Source organism: Lucilia sericata, unplaced genomic scaffold, assembly GCF_015586225.1.
Source record: "Lucilia sericata isolate MDLA Ls3-8-SP2 unplaced genomic scaffold, ASM1558622v1 Contig001882F_arrow, whole genome shotgun sequence".
NCBI classification, from domain to species: domain Eukaryota; kingdom Metazoa; phylum Arthropoda; class Insecta; order Diptera; family Calliphoridae; genus Lucilia; species Lucilia sericata.
In genome coordinates, this window is record NW_023995770.1 from 40895 (window position 1) to 55603 (window position 14709).

Below are 14709 nucleotides of genomic sequence, written 5' to 3' on the forward strand. Positions count from 1 at the left end.
AGGAAATAAATGGAAATTTTTAGACCAAGTTTGTAAGGATTTTCACTTAAAACTTTAAGATAAAAATTTGAAAATTTTTAAAGTTTAAATTAAAAAAAAAGTTTTATTTAAATATGGCAAACTTACCCAATAGCAATAATTTAATATCCTTTGCCGCTTGTATGCCATCCTCCTTGAGATTTTTCTCAATCTGCTTGGAACGTTGTATGGCAGCGCGTTCTTCAGCTGATGTAGTGCAACCCATTTTTTATGTTTTTCTTGTTGTTGTTGTTAGTTGTTGTTAGTTAGTTTGTTGAAGTTGTTTTTAAATATTTCACCTTTGAGTTATTAGTTGTATAAAAAAAGTTTTTTTGTTGTTGTTTTATTTTTAATTCAAAACACTTTTTTTTATTAGTCTTAAACTTAAAAGTGGGAGGGGTATTTTGGTTTGAATTCTTTTAAGGAGTTTCCTTTTGATATATGTATTTATTTGTTGGTTTATATTTATTTTATAAATGAAGACTAATTTTTTTAGTTTATTTTATTTATTTTTATTTATTTTTAGTTCTATATTAAAAGGAGGGTTATCGACACTTATTATTCATTTAATTTTATGAATTTGTTTTTTAAGGGTTTCGTTTTTATTATAATAAATACTGTAAAAAAAAAGAAAAAAATATGTTTTTATTAAAAATTTGTTTTATAAAATTGTTGAGGGGGACTAAAACAGTCTCTTCTTTAGTAAACTAGAGTAAAGTTCGTTTCGGTGTCATAACAATTGTGACTCATCATCATATGTTGTTGATGATCGTCATCAATTGTTTGTTTATTAAATAAATAAATAATTTTACAGTGATTTATATAGTTAATTCTTATTGTTTATATATTTACAAGTATGTTTTTTATAGTTTGTTTATTTTTTTTTTTATAAAAAAAAACGAGAAAAATTAATAACAATCTATGTTTTAATGGAAGGAAGGAAAATTAACGTTTAATTATAATTCTCCAAAAAGAAAATATTTCCGTTTTACAAGAGTAATCTAGTTCAGTTCTAGTTCAGTTCTAGTTTAGTTCAGTTCGAGTTCAGTTCTAGTTCAGTTCTAGTTCAGTTCTTGTTCAGTTCTAGTTCAGTTCTAGTTCAGTTCTAGTTCAGTTCTAGTTCAGTTCTAGTTCAGTTCTAGTTCAGTTCTAGTTCAGTTCTAGTTCAGTTCTAGTTCAGTTCTAGTTCAGTTCTAGTTCAGTTCTAGTTCAGTTCTAGTTCAGTTCTAGTTCAGTTCTAGTTCAGTTCTAGTTCAGTTCTAGTTCAGTTCTAGTTCAGTTCTAGTTCAGTTCTAGTTCAGTTCTAGTTCAGTTCTAGTTCAGTTCTAGTTCAGTTCTAGTTCAGTTCTGGTTCAGTTCTGGTTCAGTTCTGGTTCAGTTCTAGTTCAGTTCTAGTTCAGTTCTAGTTCAGTTCTAGTTCAGTTCTAGTTCAGTTCTAGTTCAGTTCTAGTTCAGTTCTAGTTCAGTTCTAGTTCAGTTCTAGTTTAGTTCTAGTTCAGTTCTAGTTCAGTTCTAGTTCAGTTCTAGTTCAGTTCTAGTTCAGTTCTAGTTCAGTTCTAGTTCAGTTCTAGTTCAGTTTTAGTTCATTTCTAGTTCAGTTCTAGTTCAGTTCTAGTTCAGTTCTAGTTCAGTTCTAGTTCAGTTCTAGTTCAGTTCTGTTCAGTTCTAGTTCAGTTCTAGTTCAGTTCTAGTTCAGTTCTAGTTCAGTTCTAGTTCAGTTCTAGTTCAGTTCTAGTTCAGTTCTAGTTCAGTTCTAGTTCAGTTCTAGTTCAGTTCTAGTTCAGTTCTAGTTCAGTTCTAGTTCAGTTCTAGTTCAGTTCTAGTTCAGTTCTAGTTCAGTTCTAGTTCAGTTCTAGTTCAGTTCTAGTTCAGTTCTAGTTCAGTTCTAGTTCAGTTCTAGTTCAGTTCTAGTTCAGTTTCTAGTTCAGTTCTAGTTCAGTTCTAGTTCAGTTCTAGTTCAGTTCTAGTTCAGTTCTAGTTCAGTTCTAGTTCAGTTCTAGTTCAGTTCTAGTTCAGTTCTAGTTCAGTTCTAGTTCAGTTCTAGTTCAGTTCTAGTTCAGTTCTAGTTCAGTTCTAGTTCAGTTCTAGTTCAGTTCTAGTTCAGTTCTAGTTCAGTTCTAGTTCAGTTCTAGTTCAGTTCTAGTTCAGTTCTAGTTCAGTTCTAGTTCAGTTCTAGTTCAGTTCTAGTTCAGTTCTAGTTCAGTTCTAGTTCAGTTCTAGTTCAGTTCTAGTTCAGTTGTAGTTCAGTTGTAGTTCAGTTGTAGTTCAGTTCTAGTTCAGTTCTAGTTCAGTTGTAGTTCAGTTCTAGTTCAGTTCTAGTTCAGTTCTAGTTCAGTTCTAGTTCAGTTCTAGTTCAGTTCCAGTTCAGTTCTAGTTCAGTTCTAGTTCAGTTCTAGTTCAGTTCTAGTTCAGTTCTAGTTCAGTTCTAGTTCAGTTCTAGTTCAGTTCTAGTTCAGTTCTAGTTCAGTTCCAGTTCAGTTCTAGTTCAGTTCTAGTTCAGTTCTACTTCAGTTCTAGTTCAGTTCTAGTTCAGTTCTAGTTCAGTTCTAGTTCAGTTCCAATTCAGTTCTAGTTCAGTTCTAGTTCAGTTCTAGTTCAGTTCTAGTTCAGTTCTAGTTCTGGTTCAGATCTTCATATTTTGAAGATAAATTTTCTATAGAAAATTTCTTCATATTTTGAAGATAAACTTTGTATAGAAGAAAAATTTTTCATATTTTTAAAGACAAATTTTCTATAGAAGAAAATTTGTCATATTTTCGAAATTAAATTAAATGAAACAAATATTTCTTAGTTTTATTTAACTTAATTTATTTTATTAATCCACAAATACCTCTTCAGTCCACCCCAATAAAAACTAAAATATTAAATCATCATCTCTAAATTAATATGTTCGTTCTTAGTGTTTTTAAAAGAACTTTTTGCAAAGAACTACTTCACGTAACCCAAAAAATAATCAAAGAAATATGTACATTCTGGTATCAATGAAGAAAAAAAAAACATTAAACTCTTCTATTCAATCGGTTTTTTATAAAAGCAAAAGCTGCTTATTTCCATTATTATTCTGCTATATTACTCATCATATGTTTTCAATCAGAGCAAATAAAAAATCATATAAAAATATCCTTTATATGGTTTATTAGTATATTTTGTTGTTAAAAGCCTTTTTCTTGGGAAAGAAAGAGAAAAAGTCATAAAAAATAAATCAAATCATCATACAAATTCAATAACATAATATAATTCAAGTAGAATTTTCTGCAATATAAATTTCCTCCCTAATAAGTTGGTTGGATAGAGGCGTAATAGGAAGTTGAAAGAGGAACTAAATGCATATTGCATTTCATAAACACTTCATACCGTTATGTACCTTAAAAGACTAGACTAGAAAAGTCAGTATGGAATTATATGTGTAATATGTGTACATTTCTAGTCTCGGCAGTAAAGCAACGATCAGCAGACATAGTCAATAGAGGCCGGTAGCAACTTTAAGTTTCTCAACAAGGAAACAGGCAAAATTTTCAATATCCCTCAGAAAATGGAATTTTTTTCAGCTTTAAATTTGACAAAAGTTTTCCCTTTGTGCCGTCCTTTGCGGTAATGTCTAGTGTAGTTGTTAGTTTTTACTTGTAGTAAAAAGTTACTTGTTGAAAATTGTTTGCATCGGGTATACATAGCCCTGAGTGGGAGTAATATTACAAAATATGAAAACTAAAATGAAAAAATATATATAGAATTGTAGGAGAAAACTAAAATATAATAAAAAACTAAACGACTATAGAAAAAAATTCTATTCCCAGTGTATAATTTATAGACTATTTGCACATTTCTATAAAATTGTCCTTGTATGTGGTTGATGGCAGGAACAAAAAAAATCATATTATATGCATACACACAAAAACAAACAATACGTAAATACACTATGAATGTATGTATGTACCTTGCAATGCTGTGACTCTGTCACTGCTTACCTACTAACCTACTTGCAAAGCTTGATTGGCTTAAAGACCTGTCAAAAGCTTAGTCAAGTTCTTTTCTAATTCAGTTCTAGTTGAGTTCTAGTTCAGTTCTAGTTAAGTTCTAGTTCAGTTCTAGTTCAGTTCTAGTTCAGTACTAGTTCAGTTCTAGTTCTGTTCTAGTTCAGTTCTAGTTCAGTTCTAGTTCAGTTCTAGTTCAGTTCAGTTCTAGTTCAGTTCTAGTGCAGTTCTAGTTCAGTTCTAGTTCAGTTCTAGTTCAGTTCTAGTTCAGTTCTAGTTCAGTTCTAGTTCAGTTCTAGTTCAGTTCTAGTTCAGTTCTAGTTCAGTTCTAGTTCAGTTCTAGTTCAGTTCTAGTTCAGTTCTAGTTCAGTTCTAGTTCAGTACTAGTTCAGTTCTAGTTCTGTTCTAGTTCAGTTCTAGTTCAGTTCTAGATCAGTTCTAGTTCTGTTCTAGTGCAGTTCTAGTGCAGTTCTAGTTCAGTTCTAGTTCAGTTCTAGTTCAGTTCTAGTTCAGTTCTAGTTCAGTTCTAGTTTAGTTCTAGTTCAGTTCTAGTTCAGTTCTAGTTCAGTTCTAGTTCAGTTCTAGTTCAGTTCTAGTTCAGTTCTAGTTCAGTTCTAGTTCAGTTCTAGTTCAGTTCTAGTTCAGTTCTAGTTCAGTTCTAGTTCAGTTCTAGTTCAGTTCTAGTTCAGTTCTAGTTCTAGTTCAGTTCTAGTTCAGTTCTAGTTCAGTTCTAGTTCAGTTCTAGTTCAGTTCTAGTTCAGTTCTAGTTCAGTTCTAGTTCAGTTCTAGTTCAGTTCTAGTTCAGTTCTAGTTCAGTTCTAGTTCAGTTCTAGTTCAGTTCTAGTTCAGTTCTAGTTCAGTTCTAGTTCAGTTCTAGTTCAGTTCTAGTTTCAGTTCTAGTTCAGTTCCTAGTTCAGTTCTAGTTCAGTTCTAGTTCTAGTTCAGTTCTAGTTCAGTTCTAGTTCAGTTCTAGTTCAGTTCTAGTTCAGTTCTAGTTCAGTTCTAGTTCAGTTCTAGTTCAGTTCTAGTTCAGTTCTAGTTCAGTTCTAGTTCAGTTCTAGTTCAGTTCTAGTTCAGTTCTAGTTCAGTTCTAGTTCAGTTCTAGTTCAGTTCTAGTTCAGTTCTAGTTCAGTTCTAGTTCAGTTCTAGTTCAGTTCTAGTTCAGTTCTAGTTCAGTTCTAGTTCAGTTCTAGTTCAGTTCTAGTTCAGTTCTAGTTCAGTTCTAGTTCAGTTCTAGTTCAGTTCTAGTTCAGTTCTAGTTCAGTTCTAGTTCAGTTCTAGTTCAGTTCTAGTTTCTAGTTCAGTTCTAGTTCAGTTCTAGTTCAGTTCTAGTTCAGTTCTAGTTCAGTTCTAGTTCAGTTCTAGTTCAGTTCTAGTTCAGTTCTAGTTCAGTTCTAGTTCAGTTCTAGTTCAGTTCTAGTTCAGTTCTAGTTCAGTTCTAGTTCAGTTCTAGTTCAGTTCTAGTTCGGTTCTAGTTCTGTTCTGTTCTAGTTCAGTTCTAGTTCAGTTCTAGTTCAGTTCTAGTTCAGTTCTAGTTCAGTTCTAGTTCAGTTCTAGTTCAGTTCTAGTTCAGTTCTAGTTAAGTTCTAGTTCAGTTCTAGTTCAGTTCTAGTCCAGTTCAGTTCTAGTCCAGTTCTAGTTCAATTCAATTTCAATTCAAGTTCAATTCTAGTTCAATTCTAGCACTAGGATATCATCTATACAAGTTAAAGTACCAACCTAAACGTACAATTGCTGCAACAATTTTCATCTCTATGTAGCAAGTGGAGTAGAGTGTGGAAGACTGTGAACACACTGACGACAATTTGTTATAACAATGAGGCTAATGGAAATATTGTGTTTTATTTGTTTTTTAACTTTTTTTTGCATTTTTTTCTCTATTTCCTTTTATAAAATTTTATGATATGGTGTTTTTTTAAATTACCTTTAGATTTATTGATTTATTAGAGTAATTATCGGGTTTTATTTGTAGGAACAAGAATAAAACAATTGAAAAAATGCATACATAAAAGAATGCAAAAAAAAAATATATTATTGTTATATAAAAACTGTTAAAATATTTTTTATTTAAATTTAGTAATTTTATGATAATTAAAAATGTGTTTTATTTTCCTTAAAATACGCCGTTAATATTATACGAATTTTTACTAAACTACTGTAAAAATTTCACTGAAAATTTGCGTTTTTCATGAAAAACCTTTTTAAGGCTATAAATAATAAAATAATCTTATCAGAAAAATAACTAGAACAGTGAAAAAAGTATTCAATGATAAAATATTTTTCGACAAAAAAGATAAACAAGAACATTTTTCGTCGCAAAATTAATTTGTTTATTTAGAGAGGAAGAAAACACAATGGAAAATTAATAACGGGAGCCTATTTAGATTAAAATATTCATGCATTGATTGATTAAAGATCCGATTAATAAGAATTTAATAATGGAATAATATGAAAGTTTTCTATATAAAGCTTTGATTAGCAACTTTTACAAGTTAAGGACAAAAAGAAACAATTAGAACTGAACTGCAACAATTCAGTTCTAGTACAGTTATAGTTTAGTTCTGGTTCAGCTCTAGTTCTGTTTTAGTTCAGTTCTAGTTCAGTTCTAGTTCAGTTCTAGTTCTAGTTCAGTTCTAGTTCAGTTCTAGTTCAGTTCTAGTTCAGTTCTAGTTCAGTTCTAGTTCAGTTCTGTTCAGTTCTAGTTCAGTTCTAGTTCAGTTCTAGTTCAGTTCTAGTTCAGTTCTAGTTCAGTTCTAGTTCAGTTCTAGTTCAGTTCTAGTTCAGTTCTAGTTCAGTTCTAGTTCAGTTCTAGTTCAGTTCTAGTTCAGTTCTAGTTCAGTTCTAGTTCAGTTCTAGTTCAGTTCTAGTTCAGTTCTAGTTCAGTTCTAGTTCAGTTCTAGTTCAGTTCTAGTTCAGTTCTAGTTCAGTTCTAGTTCAGTTCTAGTTCAGTTCTAGTTCAGTTCTAGTTCAGTTCTAGTTCAGTTCTAGTTCAGTTCTAGTTCAGTTCTAGTTCAGTTCTAGTTCAGTTCTAGTTCAGTTCTAGTTCAGTTCTAGTTCAGTTCTAGTTCAGTTCTAGTTCAGTTCTAGTTCAGTTCTAGTTCAGTTCTAGTTCAGTTCTAGTTCAGTTCTAGTTCAGTTCTAGTTCAGTTCTAGTTCAGTTCTAGTTCAGTTCTAGTTCAGTTCTAGTTCAGTTCTAGTTCAGTTCTAGTTCAGTTCTAGTTCAGTTCTAGTTCAGTTCTAGTTCAGTTCTAGTTCAGTTCTAGTTCAGTTCTAGTTCAGTTCTAGTTCAGTTCTAGTTCAGTTCTAGTTCAGTTCTAGTTCAGTTCTAGTTCAGTTCTAGTTCAGTTCTAGTTCAGTTCTAGTTCAGTTCTAGTTCAGTTCTAGTTCAGTTCTAGTTCAGTTCTAGTTCAGTTCTAGTTCAGTTCTAGTTCAGTTCTAGTTCAGTTCTAGTTCAGTTCTAGTTCAGTTCTAGTTCAGTTCTAGTTCAGTTCTAGTTCAGTTCTAGTTCAGTTCTAGTTCAGTTCTAGTTCAGTTCTAGTTCAGTTCTAGTTCAGTTCTAGTTCAGTTCTAGTGCTGTTCTAGTTCTGCTCTATTTTTGTTATAGTTCTATTCTAGTTCTGTTAAAGTTTAGTTCAAATTCGTTTCTAGTTCAACTCTACTAAAGTTCTAGTTAAACTCTACATTCATAGTTTCATTGTCCAGTTTAAAGAAGGTTTCTTTCTTTCCATATTAGCTGAAAATGTGTAACCAGCCTTAAGGAGTTCCTCCTTGTTACAACAAATGATTCATTGAGTTATCTTTACAATTGCGACCGGTAGTTTGACTACAATGTTTAGATGGCCAAATTAATTCAATAAAATAATTCTATATCGAATGTTGCACCTAAAAGGACAAATGTGAGGTATTAAAAAGGAACCGTCTTATGAATGAAAATACATACTATATATAATAGAACTTTTTTCACTATTATTATTTGTTATCTTTGGTGACAAACAAGTTAAAAATAGTGGTGGTTGTTGTTACTATCCTAAGTGATGCGTTAATGGTGGTGGAGGTTTTGTTTTTTTATACCCACCATCAAAAAAGATGGGGGGTATATTGATTTTGTCATTCCGTTTGTAACACATCGAAATATTGGTCAGAGACCCACAAAAGTATATATATTCTGGGTCCTCATTAAATTCTAAGACGATCTAGCCATGTCTGTCCGTCTGTCCGTCTGTCCGTCCGTCCGTCCGTCCGTCTGTCTGTCTGTCTGTCTGTTGAAAGCACGATAGAGTCCGAACGGAAAGAGCTAGAGGCTTGAAATTTCACATAAATATTTCTTATAGGTAAGGTTTGTTTGGTATTGAAAATGGGCAATATCGGTCCACGTTTTCGGATAGCCCCCATACAAGTGGCCCCTAGAAAAGCAGCTTTAACAGCCATAACATGTTTAAAAATACGAATATAGCGATGAAATTCGACATAAATAAGTTTTTTGTGATCCAAAATCACTGTGCAAAATTTTATGAGGATCGGTCCATAATTGACCCTACCCCCCATATAAGGTCCCCTTCAGAAAATGACTTTAACGCTCATTACTGGCTTAAAAATTCTAGTATATAGATGAAATTCGACATAAGTAATTTTCATACGAGTCAAAATCTATCTAAAAAATTTTATGTTGATCGGTCCATGATTGACCCTACCCCCCATATAAGGTCCCCTTCAGAAAATGACTGCAACGCTCATTAATGACTTAAAAATACGAGTGTAGCGATGAAATTCGACACAAATAAATTTTATACGAACCAAATTCTGTCTACCAAATTTTATGAGGATCGACCCATAATTGACCCTACCCCCCCATATAATGTCCCCTTCAGAAAATTACTTTAACGCTTATAACTGGCCTAAAAATACGAATATATAGATGAAATTAGACATAAGTAAGTTTCATTCGAGTCAAACGAGGTTTGATGGTGGGTATATAAGATTCGGCATAGCCGAATATAACACTCTTACTTGTTTTTTTTTGGAACACATGCTTGTTTTACAACACCTACAATTTACTATACAACTTGCTAGAACTGCTAAATGATTTTCTAGTTGACAGTCATCATTTAGTCCTTCCGTTTTTTACAGTATGTATTTTTCTATTATTTTTTTGCTTTTCCTTTATACATGGAATAAATTTTCTGTTAAAAAGACTACATTTACGTTAAGGTTTTCTTTTTCATATTTTCTCTTCTTCATCATTCTTCAAACACTAGGTGAGTGCGCAACTCACTTCACACCTCTATCCATTAATAACAACAACCAACAGCAACATCATCATCCAGTAATACATACACATTAAACCTACATACAACATTATATTTTATTTTATACATGCACATAAAAATACTCCACTCCAATCGGACAGAAAAAAAAAAAACAAAAACCCACCCCCTGCAAAAAAAAAATTAAATAAATAAACACTACAAGGAATGGTGAAATATGTATGTTTGTTTGTTTGTATGTTTGCTTATAGATGTGAGAAAATGTGAGCAGAGAATAAAAGTCAAAGCATGTTAGTTTTGGCAGAGCGAAGAGCAGAGCAGCAGCAAAGTCATTTTATTAACAGAGGGATACGAAATAAGAGTATAAAAATAAACAGTAATGTCAATAATGCAATTAAATAGTGACTATAAAAACGCTAATTAAAGAACAGTTATAAAAATATTGTTTTAGCCTGAAGGGTTCCCCTAATCAGAAGTTCAAAAATGTAATATAGGAAAAATTGTATTGGTTCCACAACTAGCTTATACTAAAAACTTTTTTATTCGAAATTGTTAACGTCGGAACTTTTTTGTGGAAGCGTTTTGTAGTCGACAATCATTCTATGGAACTAAACTAATGCAGATAACATAACTCCTAAAATTATCAAAATTTTTATAGAATTTATCCGGAGTTACAAACTTTAGGGAGAAATTCCACCAATCTTTCATTTCAATAAAGTACTCATTGATGGCTGACCCTTTCTGCTTCAACTGTATAAATTTTTGTATGAATGGAAAAATCTTAAGAGGGTTTCCAAATTATATTACTACAAATTTCCAATTGGACCAAAGTAGTTGGTATATCTAGTTATTTTTACATTCCAACTTACCTCACCAATATAATGGGATTTGTATTCGGATTAAGTACATCTGACCTAAGGTTTTCTTTATAACAAGTAAGAAAGTATAGTCGGGCGTGGCCGACCATATGATACCCTACACCAGTTATGAATATTAAATGTGATTTATTTATCATAATAAAGCATTTATCTTCAATATTCCCTTGTTCCGATACATTTAAGCAATTTATGGATGAAAAACTAATTTTCTGAAAGATGCTTTATATGGGGGCTAGGGGCAAATATGGACCAAGCCCGATAAAATTTTGTGAATATATTTATATTTACATAATATTTTATTGTGCTGAATTTCATCACGATATTTGTGTTTATAAGTTAATTTGGGACATTCAAGTAATTTTCTGAAGAGGACTTTGTATGGGAGCTAGGGTCAAATGGGGCCCGATCTTTATGAAATTTGGCAGGGTCATCAAGACTTCTATAAAACTTAGTTGTGCCGTATTTTATCGATATATCTATATATTTAACATAATTATGAGCTCAGAAGCCCTTTTCGGGGGGTTCTGTTCTATGGGCGCTAGGTGAAATAATGGACCGATTTTAGCCATTTTCAATAGGCTTCGTCCTTGGGTCAAATAAAACTTGCGTGCTAAATTTCATCCAATTATCTTGAAAATTGCGACCTGTACCTTGCGCAACAAGTTTACATGGACAGCCAGCCAGACGGACGGACGGACGGACATAGCTTAATCGACTCAGAAAACGATTCTAAGCCGATTGGTATACTTGAAGGTGGGTCTAGGACGAATATTTTTGTATGTTACAAACATCAGCACAAATCCAATATACCCTCCCCACTAAAGTGGTGTAGGGTATAAAAATAAATGTGCATGAGTTTACCAAAGGTCGGTTGCATACCGCATATTTGGGTCCTAATTATCCTCTTGTGATACCTGCATAGATATTATAAGAAGAATATATGGTGGCGAGAGTGCATAGAGTTTATTTTGAAGTATAGATACGAGAAGAAAACTGTATTAAAAGAAAAAGAATAATAATTAGGGGAATAGAAAGGGAGACAGCAGACACTCTTTTTGATGCGATCATAGGCGATTGTACCCAAACCAGTTGCATTGTCTGAGGCCATCTCGCCCTATGCTAGATATGTAATGATGACAAGTCATCAAATAACTAATCGTTGCCCTAAATATTCAAAGCGAAAGTCTTCTAATGCAAGACAATGTCATAGAAGGTGGTCTATTGAATCCTCTTCTTCCTCATCATGACAACTCCTAAAGAAGTGGTTACTCTGTTTTTAATAGAAAATTGTATAAATGATCTTTCTATTGAAAGTTATATGTAAAATCTTTTTTCTATAGCAAATTGTGCATATAACAGTTTTTTATAGCGCTAATGATATGTATAACACTTTTACTAATGAAAATTTTTTTGATAACACTTGTTTCTATAGAAAATTTTGTATATAACAATTTTCTCTATAGAAATAATAGTTATTTTTGTAAAAACGGTGTATGTAGCACAATATTGCTAGAGTTTTCTTTACAGAAAAATGTGAAAACTTGAAACGTTTAAGTTTTTTTGTATATAACGCTTGATATAATCCGCGTATTCTAATAAGAATCCCAATTGGAAATATTTAATGTTAAAATGCTTCTAACAAAAAAGCACTAAATACACAACACTAAAAAAGCAAAAAATACACACGGTAGTATTTTTCTCCAGTACGTATGTGCGCTTGTAAGTTTATGCATTCTGCGAGCGCACCAAAAAAAAGAGAAAAACAACAACAAAAAATACACCACCGCCTAGCGACGACTACAACAATAAATGTATGTAGTACATTTTTTTCTGAATTTAAAGTACTTGATACATAAAGTGTAGTAAAATAATTCGGGAAAAGTATTATTTTGGATAATTCATGACGAAGAAGAATAATCATCATCGATGATACACTCGCACGCAAAGCAAACTTTCATACTTCATAATGAACATTTGCCAGGCAGCACAAGCACTGTGTGACTGAGAAGTCAGCAGCAACTTAACTTAGTTTTGAATATTTTGCTGATAATGTATACAGAATAAAATGTTTTTTTTTTTTTATTTCAAATACATATTCATCAAAATTCACCAAAAAAAAAAGAACAGAAACAATTTCGCTTACCAGCAATAATAATTATTTAATATTTTAAGTTTTTTTTTTAGAAAAAATAGCAAATTTTAAACTTCAAATGAGAAAAACTCCCTTTTATTCTTGTTGGTATCCTTAATACACAACTCCCTAATTCTGCTGCTGCTTCTTATTTGCTCTTTTTTGGTATATTCCTTCAACTCCCCACACCCCCTCCCTATATTCCAAAAAAAAAAAAACACCCAACCAACAATATGTACTCTCTTTCAACAGCACAAACACACAAACAAATTGTAATCATTTTCATTTAATTTTCTTTTTTTCTCGTTTTTCACTTTATATTTTCCTTCCATTAAGGGTGTAGTAATTGTATAGACCAGAGGAGAATCTCCGAGAAAATATCATGTATTTGAATTTCCTCAGAGATTCTTGTATTTTTTCTGTATATTTTTCTCGTTTTTTTTACGGTTTTCCTTCTTTTCCATACTTATTTTTTTCTCTATGTATACATTTAGGGGGAGCACTTTGCTCCTTTTTCTTTTCGTTTTTTTTTTTTTGCTTTTTTGCAGTATGCTAACACACCACTGTATAGTAGAGGATTTTTTCTTTTGCAAAATGATTAATTATTTTAATGTAGTTTATCACTATTATTTACCACTTTTATAAATATTGCACTATGGGGGGTTTTTTCGTTAATTTTCTGTTAATTTATTTCTTTAATTTAAGTTATTTTGTGCGAAAATAATTTTTCTATATATTTTTTCTTCTCCGTTCGTGCGGCCCGCAAACTTTTTTCTACCTCTGCTATTGTACCAGGGTTGTTAAAAGTGTTAGAACAAATTTTTTTGTTGTTTGACACCCTACAGAGTTGTATGCGCTAGGTAGTAGTTTTGCCATGTAAAAACGGCCTTTTGTAATCTAAAACAGAAGAAACAAGAATTTATATAAATATTTATGAAAAAATAATAATAATTAGAAAAAAAGTATTACTATTTAAAGAAAAAATGTTCCATAAATATCAAATATAACTATTTTTATAAAAATCCTTGAAAGAAATATTAAAAAAAACTATTAGGATCGTGTTTATGCTCTAATAATAATGCAACACTACAGTTTACTAGAAAGCAAGGGTAATGCAGTATGTAGGTAATGCGGTTTAGTAAAAGATATAACGGTTTTAAAAATGATAAACTATTTTCTTGTCTTGTTTTCATTTCGTTTTAGGGCTGAGAATTTTAAACATTTTTTAATTAAACGGCCTTCTAACTAAACAAATCTTTTACGTTAAAACCATCAGCCGATTTTTATTGCAATACAATCGATTTTTTCTATCACAATTCTTTCTTTTTTACTAAAAATTTTGTTTTTATTAGATTTTTACACAAAAAAAAAACTGTTTTCATTCAAAATTGTATTTTTCACTTTAAATAAAAACTTAATTTTTCACTTAAAGTTCGATTTCTCATGAAAAACTTGACTTTTTCAATATTTCACTAAAAATACGATTTTTTATTAAAAATTCGATTTTTCACTAAAAATTCGATTTTTCAATAAAAATTCGATTTTTTATTAAAAATTCAATTTTTTTATTAAAAATTAGATTTTCACTAAAATTTTAATTTATCATGAAAAACTCAATTTTCACTAAAAATTAAATTTTCTACTTAAAATTTAATTTTTCACAAACATTTTACTTTTCACCAAAAAATTCGCTTTGCTGCAAAAAAAATTGATTTTCACCAATTATTCGCACTTCTTAAAAAGATAGATAGATAGATAGATAGATAGATAGATAGATAGATAGATAGATAGATAGATAGATAGATAGATAGATAGATAGATAGATAGATAGATAGATAGATAGATAGATAGATAGATAGATAGATAGATAGATAGATAGATAGATAGATAGATAGAGATAGATAGATAGATAGATAGATAGATAAATAGATAGATAGATAGATAGATAGATAGATATAGATAGATAGATAGATAGATAGATAGATAGATAGATAGATAGATAGATAGATATAGATAGATAGATAGATAGATAGATAGATAGATAGAAAGATAGAAGATAGATAGATAGATAGATAGATAGATAGATAGATAGATAGATAGATAGAGATAGATAGATAGATAGATAGATGATAGATAGATAGATAGATAGATAGATAGATATACATAGATACAGATACATAGATACATAGATACATAGATAGATAGATAGATAGATAGATAGATAGATAGATAGATAGATAGAAGATAGATAGATAGATAGATAGAAGATAGATAGATAGATAGTAGATAGATAGATAGATAGATAGATAGATAGATAGATAGATAGATAGATAGATAGATAGATAGATAGATAGATAGATAGATAGATAGATAGATAGATAGATAGATAGATAGATAGATAGATAGATAGATAGATAGATAGATAGATAGATAGATAGATAGATAGA

The 14709-nt window shown here is 31.0% G+C and overlaps 1 protein-coding gene across 1 annotated transcript in view; it reads right to left on the minus strand.

The window, feature by feature from the left end:
* Positions 1-13053, minus strand: part of LOC119612944 (guanine nucleotide-binding protein G(o) subunit alpha-like) — a 49893-nt gene extending 36840 nt beyond the window's left edge. Inside the window, exons 1-2 of the mRNA XM_037968835.1 lie at positions 12729-13053; positions 127-635 (exon numbers count right to left, since the gene is read on the minus strand). Of these exons, the coding sequence (XP_037824763.1) occupies positions 127-244 (118 nt within the window). The 5' untranslated portion in view covers positions 245-635; positions 12729-13053. The remainder of the gene's footprint in view (positions 1-126; positions 636-12728) is intronic.
* Between the last annotated feature and the right edge of the window lie 1656 nt (positions 13054-14709).